The sequence below is a fragment of the Lasiodiplodia theobromae genome, assembly GCF_012971845.1.
Source record: "Lasiodiplodia theobromae strain AM2As chromosome Unknown scaffold_36, whole genome shotgun sequence".
Lineage (NCBI taxonomy): Eukaryota > Fungi > Ascomycota > Dothideomycetes > Botryosphaeriales > Botryosphaeriaceae > Lasiodiplodia > Lasiodiplodia theobromae.
The window spans coordinates 29,780-43,004 of record NW_023336515.1 but is presented as its reverse complement, the minus strand read 5'-3'; the positions used below and the strand labels follow the sequence as shown (position 1 = coordinate 43,004).

Sequence of the window (13,225 nt, the reverse complement as noted above, 5' to 3'; positions counted from 1 at the left end):
GCCGTTTCACTGCGACCAATCGCACGCGCAAAAATAGAAAAGGAGGCAACCACCCAAGGCATTACCCGCATACCCAAGCCGGGCGCATGAACAAGGCCAGCAATTTGACGTGAATGATTTCCGTAAATACTCGTAGCATGTGCGCACCGCGCGCCAGGGTCCAGCAGTCCCGCAACTCTGGCCAAGACCCCTTCTTCTTCTTCTTCTTCCTCTTCTTCCATGGACGAATACTAGCCTTCATATGCAACATCCCTGTATCCAGAATTGAAGACGTGATCAATCTTATGTTGCATAAAGTTTCGGGGACTGTTCCGCAAGTATATGAAGTAGATCTAACGATGTATATATGATCTAAATATTTTATCTGCAGTATTAACTTGAAATCCAAAATATCACACCTGTACTGACTTCTCACTCCTAACGAGATGATCAATCATCTGGCGTGATTCATCGCGGGCGGGCCTGAATTGAGAATGCATGCAAACCCGCTTGCGGGCAAGCCTGCAATCCCCGCATGGGCTCAATTCGAAACCTCTATCAGGGTAGAGAGTCGGCCAGCTCTATCGTAAATAAGACATCTACGTCCGTCTTGACCGTTACAATCTTACTCTTGACGTGATTGCTGGTGCTGAGGGCGCCATGAACGCTCGTCGGCCAGTCGGTGACATCCCACTCGAGCCCGGTAGTCGAGATGACGGCAGGGCCGTAGGCGGGTAGGATGCCCACGTTCGCGGTGAAGTACTTGCCGCCGACGCCGCTGCTGCCGTCGAGCACGATGCGGCTCTCGCCGGGCGGTAGCACCCACGATACGCTGGCCTCGGAGAAGAGCCAGAGGCGCGTAGGCGAGCGGGCGGCCCGCTGAATCTGCAGCAGGTCGTACACCAGGCGTAGACCCTGATCGACGCGGCCGGCCAGCGTGCAGATGACGAGAATCTCGCGGTAGCTGCTGCTGCTGCTGGCATCGTCGGCTTCCGAGGCGCTGCTGACGTCGTCGGTCGTAATCTTGGTGACGCTGGCGATTTTCCGGATGGCCTTGCCGAAGTCGGTGCATTCTTGGTCGCGCTCGCGTGTAACGGGCACGCCGAGGGTTTCGTAGTAGGCGCGTACGTCGGGGTTGATCGAATCAAGATCGCCGTGGATAACGGACGGAAGCTGCGTACATGTCAGCCGAGGTTTACTGTAAGGGGCGTGTGGGTGACAGCGCGTTGGGCTGTGATCATCATAGCTCCGACTGCACGAACAAAAAACCAAGTACATACAAACTTTCTTCTCTGCTCCTCGGCGTCGTCAAGGCCGGCAAAGATATCGTACAGCCGGTTGGCGCCGCCGTCGGCGCAGAGGCGGTAGCCCGTGTGTGCCCACAGGCGCTGCAGTAGGTCCAGGCTCTCGACAGGCTGGTTAAGGATTACCAGTGCAGGCTTCGTGCGCCAGTCCTGTTTCTGATGCTGATCCTGGACCTGCGACGGGGCCCTCTGCGTGCTTGTTGCGTGCTGCAGGAAGCGCGCCGGCGCGAACTCAGTTGCAGCCATGGACCAGGGCCGGGACTCGCCGATGCGGGGACGGAGCGATGCAGGAATGTCTTTTTTCCCGTCAGGAAAATACGCGGGTGGATGGTCGTGTTCTGGCCGCGCGCGGATGGGGAGGCTTGCGTTGCGTTGCGCTGCTCCGGTTCAGGCCGCCCGCACATGTGGGGAAAGGGTCGGTTGCTCTCACGCCAAAAATTGTTGCGTTACCGGAAGACCCTGACCGGTGACAACCCGCTGTGAATGGTGTTGAAGGGACCCCGACTAGCAAGATGCGGGCTACAATGAACTGACTATTTAAATCCTTTCGCAGCAGAAGCTTTTTCGAGACGGTGACGGATCAAAAGGATGCGCGGACTTTACTAGCTTCCCATGAATGAATATTATTTGAATTGCTTTTTCCCCTTTCTCCGTGCCCAATTTGTTCTCAATTACATACTTTTGTCATGTAGAATTTTCCATTAATCGACGTCAGCCACACCAGTAGAAGGTATCTTCTTCCTCATCAGCATTTCCATGTTCTCCATTGACCGGATTTCACAAGACAATATGGAAAATCGCGTCAAGCCATATGTGCAAGCCAAGGGATATTTCTACGAGCAGAATCCTGAACAACCACCCATCGCTCGCAGGAAACACACACACATCAGCAAGTCCTTGAAAATAAACACTGATGCAGAGATCGCTTCAATTCAACTTCAAGCCAACAACCATATTGACCGCTGCAAGATCTCTATACTGCTGTTAGAAGCTCCTTCTCCACCTCTGAGAAGGTCCTGATCGATGAAGCTGCCATTCATTTGTTCTCGCTTCAAGCCCGACTACCATCCTATGCGTAGGCCAACTTTGACTGGGCCAATATAGTCCCTGGGAGCAAGACCTCCCGAAATTTTGTTCCGGTTTTTGCCCTCTTAGCGCCAAGTAGAAATGCACCTGTAGCTTAAAGTAATGAAATGGGCCATTCTCTATTTCCGGTCCGTAGGAGACCCGTAGGAAACCCATCCTGCGCCACGCTGAAAAAAGAAGAACAAACGACAATGGCCACCGGTCCGGAGCGGCATGCATCAAGAAAAAGTGCTGCAAGTTGTGCCTCACTCCGCACCACTTCAGCGCTTGCCCTTGATGGCCTCCCTGCGCCTCATTTTGTCGACGGTGCGCTGCAACGCCATCTTCACGTCGCCTTTCTTGAAAGAGGCAATGTCGTAATAGTTGGGTGCAATGTCCAGCAGCCACTCGGGCTTGACCGACGTCACGGTACGGATGTAGTTCTTGGTGGTCAGCACGAATTCGTTGTACACAACCCATTCGCTGTCGTGACCTAGGACTGTGGACGGGTGCAGCAGAACGTTCTGCTCATCCTTGACGGTGATGTACGTCTTGCCCGTGCCATCCCTCTTCGCGACCTGCATGAAAAAGCCACTGACGAGAGCACGGCGGATATTCTCGTAATACTTCTTGTCCTCGAAGGGCGTCGACATGAGCTCGATCTCGGAACGTTCCATGATACGGCGCAGTTGGAGACGAACGTTGTCGGCTTGCTGGAGGGCACGGTACGACAGGAAGTGGTCGTGACACCACTGCTTGGGGTTTGCCTGGGCGTCGTCGGACTTGAAGGCGTGGTACACGTTCAGCATGGTCAAGTGATCGCCGTCAGGGTGAGCGAAGAGGTCCTTCATCTCGTCCGCCCGCTTGCGAGCACTAGCGGGACGGACGAAGATCTGCGGAACGGAGAGGAGAGCGACGAGAGAGAGGATCTCGTTCGAGCAGTAGAATTCGGGCGACGAGATGAGCATGACCGCGAGAGCGGGATCAAGAGGAAACTCGGATGCCAGACGGCCGAGGGCAGTAAGTTCACCCTCGTCATCAAGACAGGCCAGGTAGTTCAGCTCCTCCAGAGCACGCATCAGGGTCTCGGGTGCAGGAGGATCCATAAGATCGAAGTGAACAAGGTCCTCGACTCCAAGCTTCTTCAGTTCCAGAACCGTGGCCGACAGGTTGGAGCGTAGAATCTCGGGATAGGTCTGCTCAATAAGCTCCCCCTTGAAAGCTTTCTCGGTGTAGAGACGGAAGCACTTTCCAGGTCTGGTACGACCGGCACGACCAGCACGCTGCTGAGCAGAAGCTTTAGAGATGGGCGACACCAGGAGAGACTCGACACGGATGCGAGGGTTGTAGACCTTCTGCTTGCTGAAACCGGGATCAACAACGTAAACGATACCGTCAATGGTAAGCGAGGTTTCAGCAATGTTGGTCGAGACGATGACCTTGCGGCCGGGGCGTCCACCAGGAGTGCGAGGCGGAGGGGCAGGCTCGAAGATCTTCTGCTGCTGGTGCGGAGGCAGAGTACCGTACAGCGGATAAACCTTGAGCGGTCCGGCATCGGCCTCGCGAATCATTTCGTCGCCCTCCAGGTTGATTTTCCTGCACGCGTCTTCGATTTCCTCCTCGCCAGTCAAGAACAGGAGGATGTCACCCTCGGGCTCGGTGGCGTGGATCTGGAGGACGGTGCGCAGGGCAGCCTCGACGTAATCACGCTCGGGCTCGGGGGTGTAGAAAATCTCGACGGGGTGGGTACGACCCGGGACGGCAAGCAGAGGTGCGTCGTTGAAGTAGCGCTGGAACTTCTGAGCATCCAGGGTGGCGGACATGATGACCAGCTTCAGATCGGGCCTGCGGCCGACGACCTCCTTCAGCAGACCCATCAGAATATCGGTAGCCAGAGTACGCTCATGGGCCTCGTCGAGAATGATGGTGCTGTAGCGGGACAGGTTGTGGTCGTTCATGGCCTCGCGCAGCAGCATACCATCCGTCATGTACTTCATGATGGTCTTGGACGAAGTGCGGTCCTCGAAACGAATGCTGTAACCGACCTCCTCGCCCAAAGCGACATCCATCTCGTCGGCGACACGCTGGGCGACGGACATGGCGGCGACACGACGGGGCTGGGTACAGGCAACCATCTTGCCCTGCGACTGGGGGAGATCGTCGAAGAGGATAAACTGCGGGATCTGCGTGGTCTTTCCGGAACCGGTCTCGCCGACGAAGACGAGGATCTGGGTGCTCTGGAACATCTGCAGGAACTCATCTCTGGGTAAGGTTAGCGAGCGCGCGACGGGGGGAGCGGGGCACTTGCCTCTGGGCGTGGACGGGCAGATCGCGACGAGTCTTCAGGATGTTGAAGTACTTCTGGGACAGCGGCTGGCCGGTGAAAGGGTTGTTGGGGCCATTCTCGGCCTGCTCCGCGTCCTTGGCGGTGGTCTTGTGGCGGACGAGGTTGGAGAGGCCGGAGCCGTTGGCGGCGCCGTTGGAGTAGCTGTCCTCGTACATGTGAGCGAGGTAGGGATTGGCCTTGGGGTCCATTTCAGCGTCGGTCTTCTGGCGCTTGGCGCGGCTCTCGGCGCCGTCGGGTCTGCGGTCGGCCATGGCGGCGTGCGGCGGGAGGGATGGCGAGGAAGGCGGCCTGTCCGTGTCCTGGCTGCGCTCGGTGATGGTGTTTGGACTTTTGCCGCAAAATAATTCGCGACCCGCGCTTATGTCAGCGGCTCACCGCCCGCGCACGGACGGAAAATCGCGCTGCTCCGCGCCAAAGCGCGACCGCGACCGCGACCGTGGACCCTCGAAATTTTGGCCTCAGAGTTGCGCGCGCTGCACCTGATTCTCCCAGGGCCAGGCTGCGCTGTGCTCACGCCCGCCGATTTTCCGCTCCATTGTCGTCGCACCAGCCGCGTGATCCGCCTGCCCCGCGCACTGCTATGGAATCGCCCGCCACCATGGAGGACATGCCCATTTTCTACGTCGGCCACCATGAGACCCGCCGCAGCCATCCCGTGACGGAGCTGCTGCTGCATCAGGCCCAGGACCTCGGCGTACGTCAACCTCCACCTCAAGCCACAATCGCACGCTGACTCGCTCTAGTATGACATGCTTACTGCCCCCATCACCAACGAGCACTTCCACACCCGTGTTCTGAAACTTCTCTCGGAGCATTACGCTCAGCTGGAGGCTCGGCCTGCCGAAGACCTTCCGCTGCCGCTGATCAGCCCCCTCACGCCCGACGACACCATCCTGGCACCCGGCGACACCATCTCGCAGCTACTCGCTCTTTCCAGCCCGTGGATCGATCTTGCTTCTCCCGATCCCGTGATTGCGCACGTATCCCGCCAGGTTTTCACCCAGGAAGTTGCGTATGCCTCGTTCTGCGGCGTTGGCAACATCATCGTTCAGGGTCCCAAGCTGCACCATGGCGACATTCAGGCCGCCGGCGTGTCTCAGTTTGCGCGCTCTATCCAGGAAGCTCTGGCCGTCGGTCCTTACATCAACATTGTGATCCTGCAGCCCATGGTCGATGACCCCAGTGTAGACCAGAATGACGAGATGGGGCACCTCGCTCCCTTCGCGCGCGAGAAGTATCTGAAGACATCTGGCTCCAAGCAGCCTGCAGCGCTTGACCTTTTCGGAACCTGGGATGCGTGGAATCTGATCAGAACTGTATGTAAATACAACTCGAGGCTCTCCGTAGGTAAGAATTTAAATCATCTACCACACCCTCTTTCCGATTAGCCTCAATCATCAAAGGTCTGCGCCCAGGGTCTTGAAAATGCGCTATTCCGCCCCCAAATTAGGATCTCTACGAGCTACTGCTGATGTCCATTTGAACAGCGTTGACTCTACCTCGCCAACTTCCTCCAATTTCTGTTCAGTCCCGGTGGTTCTCTGAACCTCTGCGCCTCCTTTCCATTCCTGGCTTTGCCTTTCTGAAGAACAAACGGGGATATAGCGTCCTTTCCGTCTCACATCAGGCACTGCTAACCCGCTACACCCGCCTCCGCAACACGCCGTGGTTGTTGCTCTCGGACATTGGCCCCATTCCTGGCGTGGACGATGATGAGACCCTCATGACCATGTCAAACGGGCTGCTCTCTCCAGAGGCCGGCTCGTTCACACCCGGATTCCACCCTTCGTCCGAGCCTACTCCCGCTGAAGCCGCCAAGCTGCCGGCAGGCAAACAGAAGCAACAAGCAGACCCAACTCCCCATCTTAGCTACATCCGCCACCTTCAGAAGAACCAGCCGCCCAAGTCGCAGATTGAACGCTTCGGCTCTGGCTACCAAGATTTCCTCCAAGCTCCACTGCAGCCTCTGGCGGACAATCTTGAGAGCATCACGTACGAGGTATTTGAGAAGGATCCAGTCAAGTACGAATGGTACCAGAACGCCGTTGAACAAGCACTGCTGGACTGGGCCGCGCAGAATAAGCAAGGCTCAGGTCCAGATGGCAAGGTTGTCGTTGCTGTTGCTGGAGCTGGCCGTGGTCCTCTTGTGACGCGCTCGCTCAATGCGTCACGCAACTCCGGTGTCAAAATCGACATGTGGGCGGTAGAGAAGAACCCGAACGCATACGTACTGTTGCAGCGTCACAACCGAGACTCTTGGGCCGGTCAAGTCACTGTGGTCAAGTCCGACATGCGTTTCTGGAAGGGTCCGCACCGCCCAGATGGCTCCCACGGCCATGTCGATATCTTGGTCTCCGAGCTGCTGGGCTCGTTCGCTGATAACGAGCTGTCCCCAGAGTGCCTAGATGGCGTGCAGCATGTGCTCAACCCTACCCACGGAATCAGCATCCCCGCCAGCTACACTGCCCATCTCACTCCTCTCTCGGCACCTAAGCTCCATGCAGACATCAACAACCGCACCCTCTCCGACCCTACCACCCCTGAGACTCCCCACGTCGTCATGCTCCACCAGATCGACTACCTCTCCACCCTCCCTGCCACGCCGGCCGCCAGTGGCAGCAGTAGCAGCAGCGGACCTGCCTCACCAGTCGCTGGCAGCTACGCCGCGGCGGCTAAAAATGGCGCGTCTGCCGCCGCCAAGAATTCGTCGGAAACCACCGCGCTTACGCCTGACGTTCAGCTCGTCTGGGAGTTTACGCACCCACTGCCGCCGGCCGTGCTGGCACAGGCGAAACTGCGGGAAGGCGGAAGCATCGCGGGTGGCGCGGGCGGCGCGACGGGTGGCGACGGCGCCAACGAACACAATATGCGCTTCTCGCGCCTGTCATTCCGCTGCGCCAAACGCGGCGTGTGCCACGGCCTCGGCGGCTACTTCGAGACGGTGTTGTACACGTGCGAGGGCGAGCAACCGGGGAAGTGGGGAAGGAAGATCGAGCTCAGCACGAACCCGAATACTATCGATGAGAAGAGCAAGGACATGATTAGTTGGTTCCCGATTTACTTCCCGTTGAAGGTACGTCTTTACTTCTCTGCTCTCTTCTCCATGTGACATGCTTTTACGTGTGTCAGATGTTAGGAGCATAACTAATGGTGAATTGCGTCTATTAGAATCCGATCTACATTCCTGACGATTCAGAGATCGCGGTCAGCATGTGGCGCCAGACGGATGACCGTAAAGTCTGGTATGAATGGCTGGTTGAGGCGTTCGTAGACGTTGCGGGCAAGAAGTTGAGGGTTGCGGTGTCAGATCTTCACTCGAGCAAGAAGAATGGTTGTCTGATGTAGAGAGAGAGAGGAATCTACGGACTAGGGAAATCAAAAATAGGAAATCCGGATCATTTTCGTGGCTGAGGAATGTATGGGAAATGGAAAGGATCGGGAAAAGTTGGTATGTGAAGTGAACAAATTTTGGTTTTAGTTTTTGGCGACTGGTCTTATTTGAGCATTCGTTGACAAGATGAGGATTGATTTGGCGCAAAGATACCTGCAGGGTGAAGCGCGTACTTTCAGGTCGAAACTTGGCTTTCAGTCTTTCTTGTCCTTCGTGGCTACCGATTACCATTGCTTCTTCCCCATCAATCCCGAGTAGGAGAACCTTGAGCGCGCGCTGATTCTTTGCTTCTTGCATTTTTGTTACTGATTCCTCAGCTTCGGCACTGATCCAAGATGTTCTCTATCAGCTCGAAGAACCCCAACCCATATAGCGCCGGTTGCTGTGCGCTAACCTTTTTAAGAGTAGTACCAAGCACAGCAGGCCAACCTCTGGGTCCGATGTGTCTCCGCGAATGAGCATTGTTTTCGCTGAGAAATTCGCCGGGCCTTTATCCCGTGTCTGCACGGACGTACTTAAGGAACACCAAAATCTCTAGTATCTTACTTAACCTTAAATTACGTAGCGACAATGCGATGTTTCTAGATGAAAAGTAGATGTTATATAAGAGAGAGTTTGGCTCTATAACAGATTCGTCCACATCCATTAGGTATACGTAGGTTTTACCCCTTCGCGGACATTCTTTGAATGCCGGAGTCACGTTGGGCCCTCCTTGCGCCGGCTGTACCACCCAAACCAGATCGATCAGCATTCCTTGTGAAGGAACAATATGAACTCTACTGTTATTGTTGCAAGTGGTGATGAAACGAGATAGTATTCTCCATTGTGGACGAGTGGTATGAACAGCGTGAGGGTGGAGGCTTTATACTCTGTTCGCCTGTAAAGCAACTGCGGTACACAGTGCGAGAAATAAATACTTTCAAGTAGGATGACAAATATAAGAATCGCGTGGCTACATGCAGACTTTTCTCGTCTTGTATTATTTTCCTAGGTATACAAATCTCTATTGTTTAGCTCTGAACAATCAAGTCTTCGGGAACATGGCCGGCATAGAACAACAAAAAGATCCAAGACGTGGCTTTTCCTCCCACATGACGAATGGTTGACTTCCTTTTCGCGCATATCAATATCTCAGCGCTTCGCCAACTGCGTTAGTTTATGAACAGCAATCATGTCCTCTTCACTGAGTCCGGACTCGTTCGCTTCTTTGTACAACGATTCGCAGAGCTGGATCATAGGCGAGCGGATACCGGCTTCCTGCGCGGCTGAATGGATAAGCCGTGTGCTGTTGTAGCAATCCTTAATGGCGGCCTGGGCAGACCAGTCCTGGTGGATGATCTTGGCGATCTTTAACCTGGAATACGCAGACGACATCGGGCCCGCATCAAGCACCTGTCCGAAGGTTTCCAGGTTTAGCCCCTGCGCCTGCGCAAGGCTCATGGCCTCGGCCAGGCCGGCGGTCATGGAGATCAGGAAGAGATTGGTGGAGTACTTCGTCTTAAGGCCAGATCCGATCGGCCCGCAGAAGATTGCAGCCTTCGTCATGGGCTCCACGATCGGCTTGACCCGCTCCGCGACTTCAGGGTCGCCGGCGAGCATGCCGACCAGTTGACCTTGCTCTGCGGGAACTTTGCTGCCGCTGACAGGCATTTCGATGAATTGGCCGCCGGCTTGATTGATCTGCTCCGCCAGGTATTGGCTGCATTCGACTGTCACGGAACTGCTGTTGACGAGTATCTTGCCCCGCATGGCTCGCTTGAAGTCGTCGTCGAGGATAGCTTTGATTGCAGCACCATCAAACAACATAGAAAAGATGATCTCGGAGCATTCCACAACGTTGGATGGTGTTTCGCCAATCTTTGCGCCCGCTTGGGTCAAAAGAGGATATTTGGATGAGCTTCGATTCCAAACGGTCAGAGGGAATTTGCGGGATAGGTTCAATGCCATAGGCACGCCCATGACCCCAAGTCCCAGGAAGCCGACGCGCATTATCTCGGCAGTGTAGCCGTTTGAGTAGTGATAAGATGCTGGGGAGAAATCCGACGACTTGTGTTGCTTTCGAATTGGATGCCGTGAAGGTAAGTAGCAGCGTGAACGAAAAGGAAACCAGAGCGTTTTCAACACGTTCAGCGTGATAAAAAATCTCAGCCGACTAGTGAGACGCGCCCTGCAAACGACATCACACCCTGGACGACACCGCTCGTTGGTTGACTAACACTTGGTTGACTAAGTCTTGGGGAGCGCTTTGCTGACGTCATCGAGGTGAGCTCGGCCCTACTTAGTATCACATTGGATATTTGCTCTGCATATTGAATGGCCAGCCAATACCTCATTGCCAGCACATAAGTCAAGGATCTTCTAGCCATTAGAGTACTTCTCGCAGGCATGGTGCAAAGTACAAAACACACCATACTGGATCGCAACAAGACTGCATGTAGGCATTCTTGTGCCTACTAATTTATCAGTTCTCAAAAGCTCCATTCACGTCGATTCAAGTTTACCATTCCCAAATATGAAGTTTTTCTGCTGGGAACTACCTATCGGTTCTTCGTGATGTCCAAATATCGAGCCCTTTTACAGGGCATGCACTTTATTTATAGATGAGTGCCAGATTACAAGAATAAACTGATGATTGCGATCCACACAGAAATAATCACAGGCAGCGGGGATTACTCCTAGGCTCAAATGAAGTCCGAAGTGTCGGTGATAGACTCAGAAACATGTAAATGAACATTACAAAGGTGCCAGCTTTGATGAGTAACCGCTACTGGAAAAACCATGAATCTTCTGTTGCGTCTTGTGAGCCAGGGTATATCTTCGAAATGCGCTGGGGCGCAATGACGAAGGAAACAGGTACCAGACAGCCCCGACTTTGCTCGGCTACACGTATGTAATTTGCTCAACGCCTTACAAAAAAGAATAAATCAGATCGCGAAGCTACCAAACGAGGCGACGCCATTTCGACTAACCCTGATCGCCCACACTCGGCAGTACTAAAGGAACCTAGCATCGCTGGAGGAGAAAGGCCGTCCTTGATTGGTTAAGAACGCCGGGCTCGGGCAGTGCTTAGCACTGTAGCTTATTCGAAATCAGGAGATAAAACTGTCTCACCTTTGGCCATTCCTCCGTATTCCTGCTACTGTTATGTATGTTTGACCGCCTGAATGAGCAGATTTCTTTCCCCAATGCTTGTGTTCTATGGTATTGTGGCGAATCATCGCGAAGCTTCAGTCTCTGTCGGTGAAGTTGTCATTTTCGCCGAGATGCATATGAAGTAGCGCCGCATCCTTGAAGCGACCTCGGTATATTCGTGACGTTGCTTCTCGGTGACCCTTCCAAACCGCCGAGATATCCCAACCACTTTCACCAAACACGTCTTCATTGGTTGAATGTTGATGTCTTAAAGTATTGATTTGAATTGCAATCTTGGGAGCTTTGCAGATATATAAGATCACTCGGCAATGGCCAACTTCTGGGGCCATTGTGCTTTTTCTTGCTCCGCCGCCCTTGGTAATACGCTATTCCCAGACCAAGACATTCTTCTTTCTCGACCGTAATGGAATTTTCCCACCATTCCAATATCCTTCGGTTCAACCAAGCCGCCGAGAATGATGCTTCGGTATGCGTTCAGAACCTTTGCAACTGGAAACAAGCCGTCGACGAGATACAAAGCTGGCCCGAATACAAGCCGCAACCGCTTCGAGATCTCCCAAACTTCGCCCGCCAAATGGGAATCAGCAAACTCTTTCTCAAAGACGAGAGCATGAGATTCGGCACGGAGCTTGGGTCCTTCAAGGCGCTTGGTGCACCGTACGCCGTCTACAAAATCTTGGCGCATGAGATATTTTTGCGCAGAGGTGTGCACCCATCGTCTGGCGAGCTGCGGTCAGGGAGATACCACGAAATCACTCAACGCATCACCGTCTGCGTTGCTACAGACGGGAATCAGGGAAGAGGCCTTGCTTATGGAGCAAAGATTTTCGGCTGTCGTTGTGTCGACTACATCCACAACCACGTGAGCAGCGGTCGTGCAGAGGCGATGCAGCAACTGGGCGCCGTGGTTATTCGCATTGATGGAGAGTACGAGGCATCGGTCGAGAGAGCAAGGGAAGACGCGCGAATGAACGGGTGGCACTTCGTCAGCAGCACCTCCTGGAGCGATTTCGACAGTGGCATTCCTCAGCATGTGATGAACGCATACATGGTTGTTGTCGAGGAGGCACTTCACATGATCCCGGAACTTGAAAGAGTCACTCACGTTTTTGTGTGTGGTGGAGTGGGCAGCATCGCCGCGGCTGTATTCCTGGGATTCTTCACTCGATTCAAACAAAACCAGGCAGCGGTCCGCGAAGGTCTTCCACGCTTCGTTGTCGTAGAACCATTAGCGGCAGACTGCCTTTTTCAGAGCGCGAAACAAGGGCGACCTCAGGACTCTCCGGGCGATCTCCGAACTTTGATGGCCGGTCTAGCTTGTCGCACCCCGTCACCCGCGGCGTTGAAAATCCTTTTGTGGCTTGCCAGCGACTTCATTGCTGTGCCAGACTCAATCGCTGTCGATGGCATGAAGGCTCTAGCGACCGGGCTGGGACAGGATATTCCTGTCGTGTGTGGAGAATCCTCGGCGGCAAGCATGGGGCTTATGCTAAGAGCCAGTGAAGATCTATCGCTTCGTGGAAAATTGGGTTTAGACAGCGATAGTCGGGTTCTACTTTTTGGGCTTGAGGGTGCGACTGATCCTGAAATCTACGAGAAGCTTGTGGGCACCGGGCCTGAGATGGTATTTGAGAAGCAGGCAAGCTTCTCTCAGTAGGCTGCAGTAGCTGCTCTCGTGGCGAATTCGATAGCGCGATAACAAAGATGCTGGACCAAACATCTCTGTGCAATTTGACGATGATAGCTGCGACAAGTATGGCAGTGGTTACAGCAACCAACGAGATCGGCAAGACGAACCAACCCCAGCACAGATACAGGAATGTATCTTCTCGAAAGGACTGATCAAGGGTGGACAACACGAGGCTGGGATCTAGCTTAATCCTGGATGCTGTGAGACATACGAGCAGACACCGGGGCTGCTGGGTTCGATGGAGGTACTGCAGCCGAACATGGCTTGGCCCGTCAGGTTCACGCATTGACCGCAAA

At 54.4% G+C, this 13,225-nt stretch overlaps 5 protein-coding genes across 5 annotated transcripts; 2 read left to right on the top strand and 3 right to left on the bottom strand.

Annotated features, from left to right (window-relative positions):
* Positions 1–537: 537 nt before the first annotated feature.
* On the bottom strand, positions 538–1,529 carry LTHEOB_10078 (Thiamine pyrophosphokinase; the record flags this gene model as incomplete). The annotated part of the gene is made up of 2 exons (XM_035506683.1): positions 538–1,152; positions 1,260–1,529. 2 exons carry the CDS (start codon positions 1,527–1,529, stop codon positions 538–540), a joined length of 885 nt encoding a protein of 294 aa, XP_035368116.1.
* Positions 1,530–2,629: 1,100 nt separating this feature from the next.
* On the bottom strand, positions 2,630–4,946 carry LTHEOB_10077 (Pre-mRNA splicing factor RNA helicase; the record flags this gene model as incomplete). Its single annotated transcript, XM_035506682.1, has 2 exons — positions 2,630–4,610; positions 4,708–4,946. 2 exons carry the CDS (start codon positions 4,944–4,946, stop codon positions 2,630–2,632), a joined length of 2,220 nt encoding a protein of 739 aa, XP_035368115.1.
* A 329-nt stretch (positions 4,947–5,275) lies between these two features.
* Positions 5,276–8,040, top strand: LTHEOB_10076 (Protein methyltransferase protein; the record flags this gene model as incomplete). The annotated part of the gene is made up of 4 exons (XM_035506681.1): positions 5,276–5,389; positions 5,439–6,015; positions 6,183–7,768; positions 7,864–8,040. 4 exons carry the CDS (start codon positions 5,276–5,278, stop codon positions 8,038–8,040), a joined length of 2,454 nt encoding a protein of 817 aa, XP_035368114.1.
* Positions 8,041–9,217: 1,177 nt separating this feature from the next.
* LTHEOB_10075 (2-hydroxy-3-oxopropionate reductase) lies at positions 9,218–10,075 on the bottom strand (the record flags this gene model as incomplete). The annotated part of the gene is made up of 1 exon (XM_035506680.1): positions 9,218–10,075. The coding sequence occupies one exon, from the start codon at positions 10,073–10,075 to the stop codon at positions 9,218–9,220; it is 858 nt and encodes a 285-aa protein (XP_035368113.1).
* A 1,567-nt stretch (positions 10,076–11,642) lies between these two features.
* On the top strand, positions 11,643–12,896 carry LTHEOB_10074 (Diaminopropionate ammonia-lyase; the record flags this gene model as incomplete). Its single annotated transcript, XM_035506679.1, has 1 exon — positions 11,643–12,896. One exon carries the CDS (start codon positions 11,643–11,645, stop codon positions 12,894–12,896), a length of 1,254 nt encoding a protein of 417 aa, XP_035368112.1.
* Between the last annotated feature and the right edge of the window lie 329 nt (positions 12,897–13,225).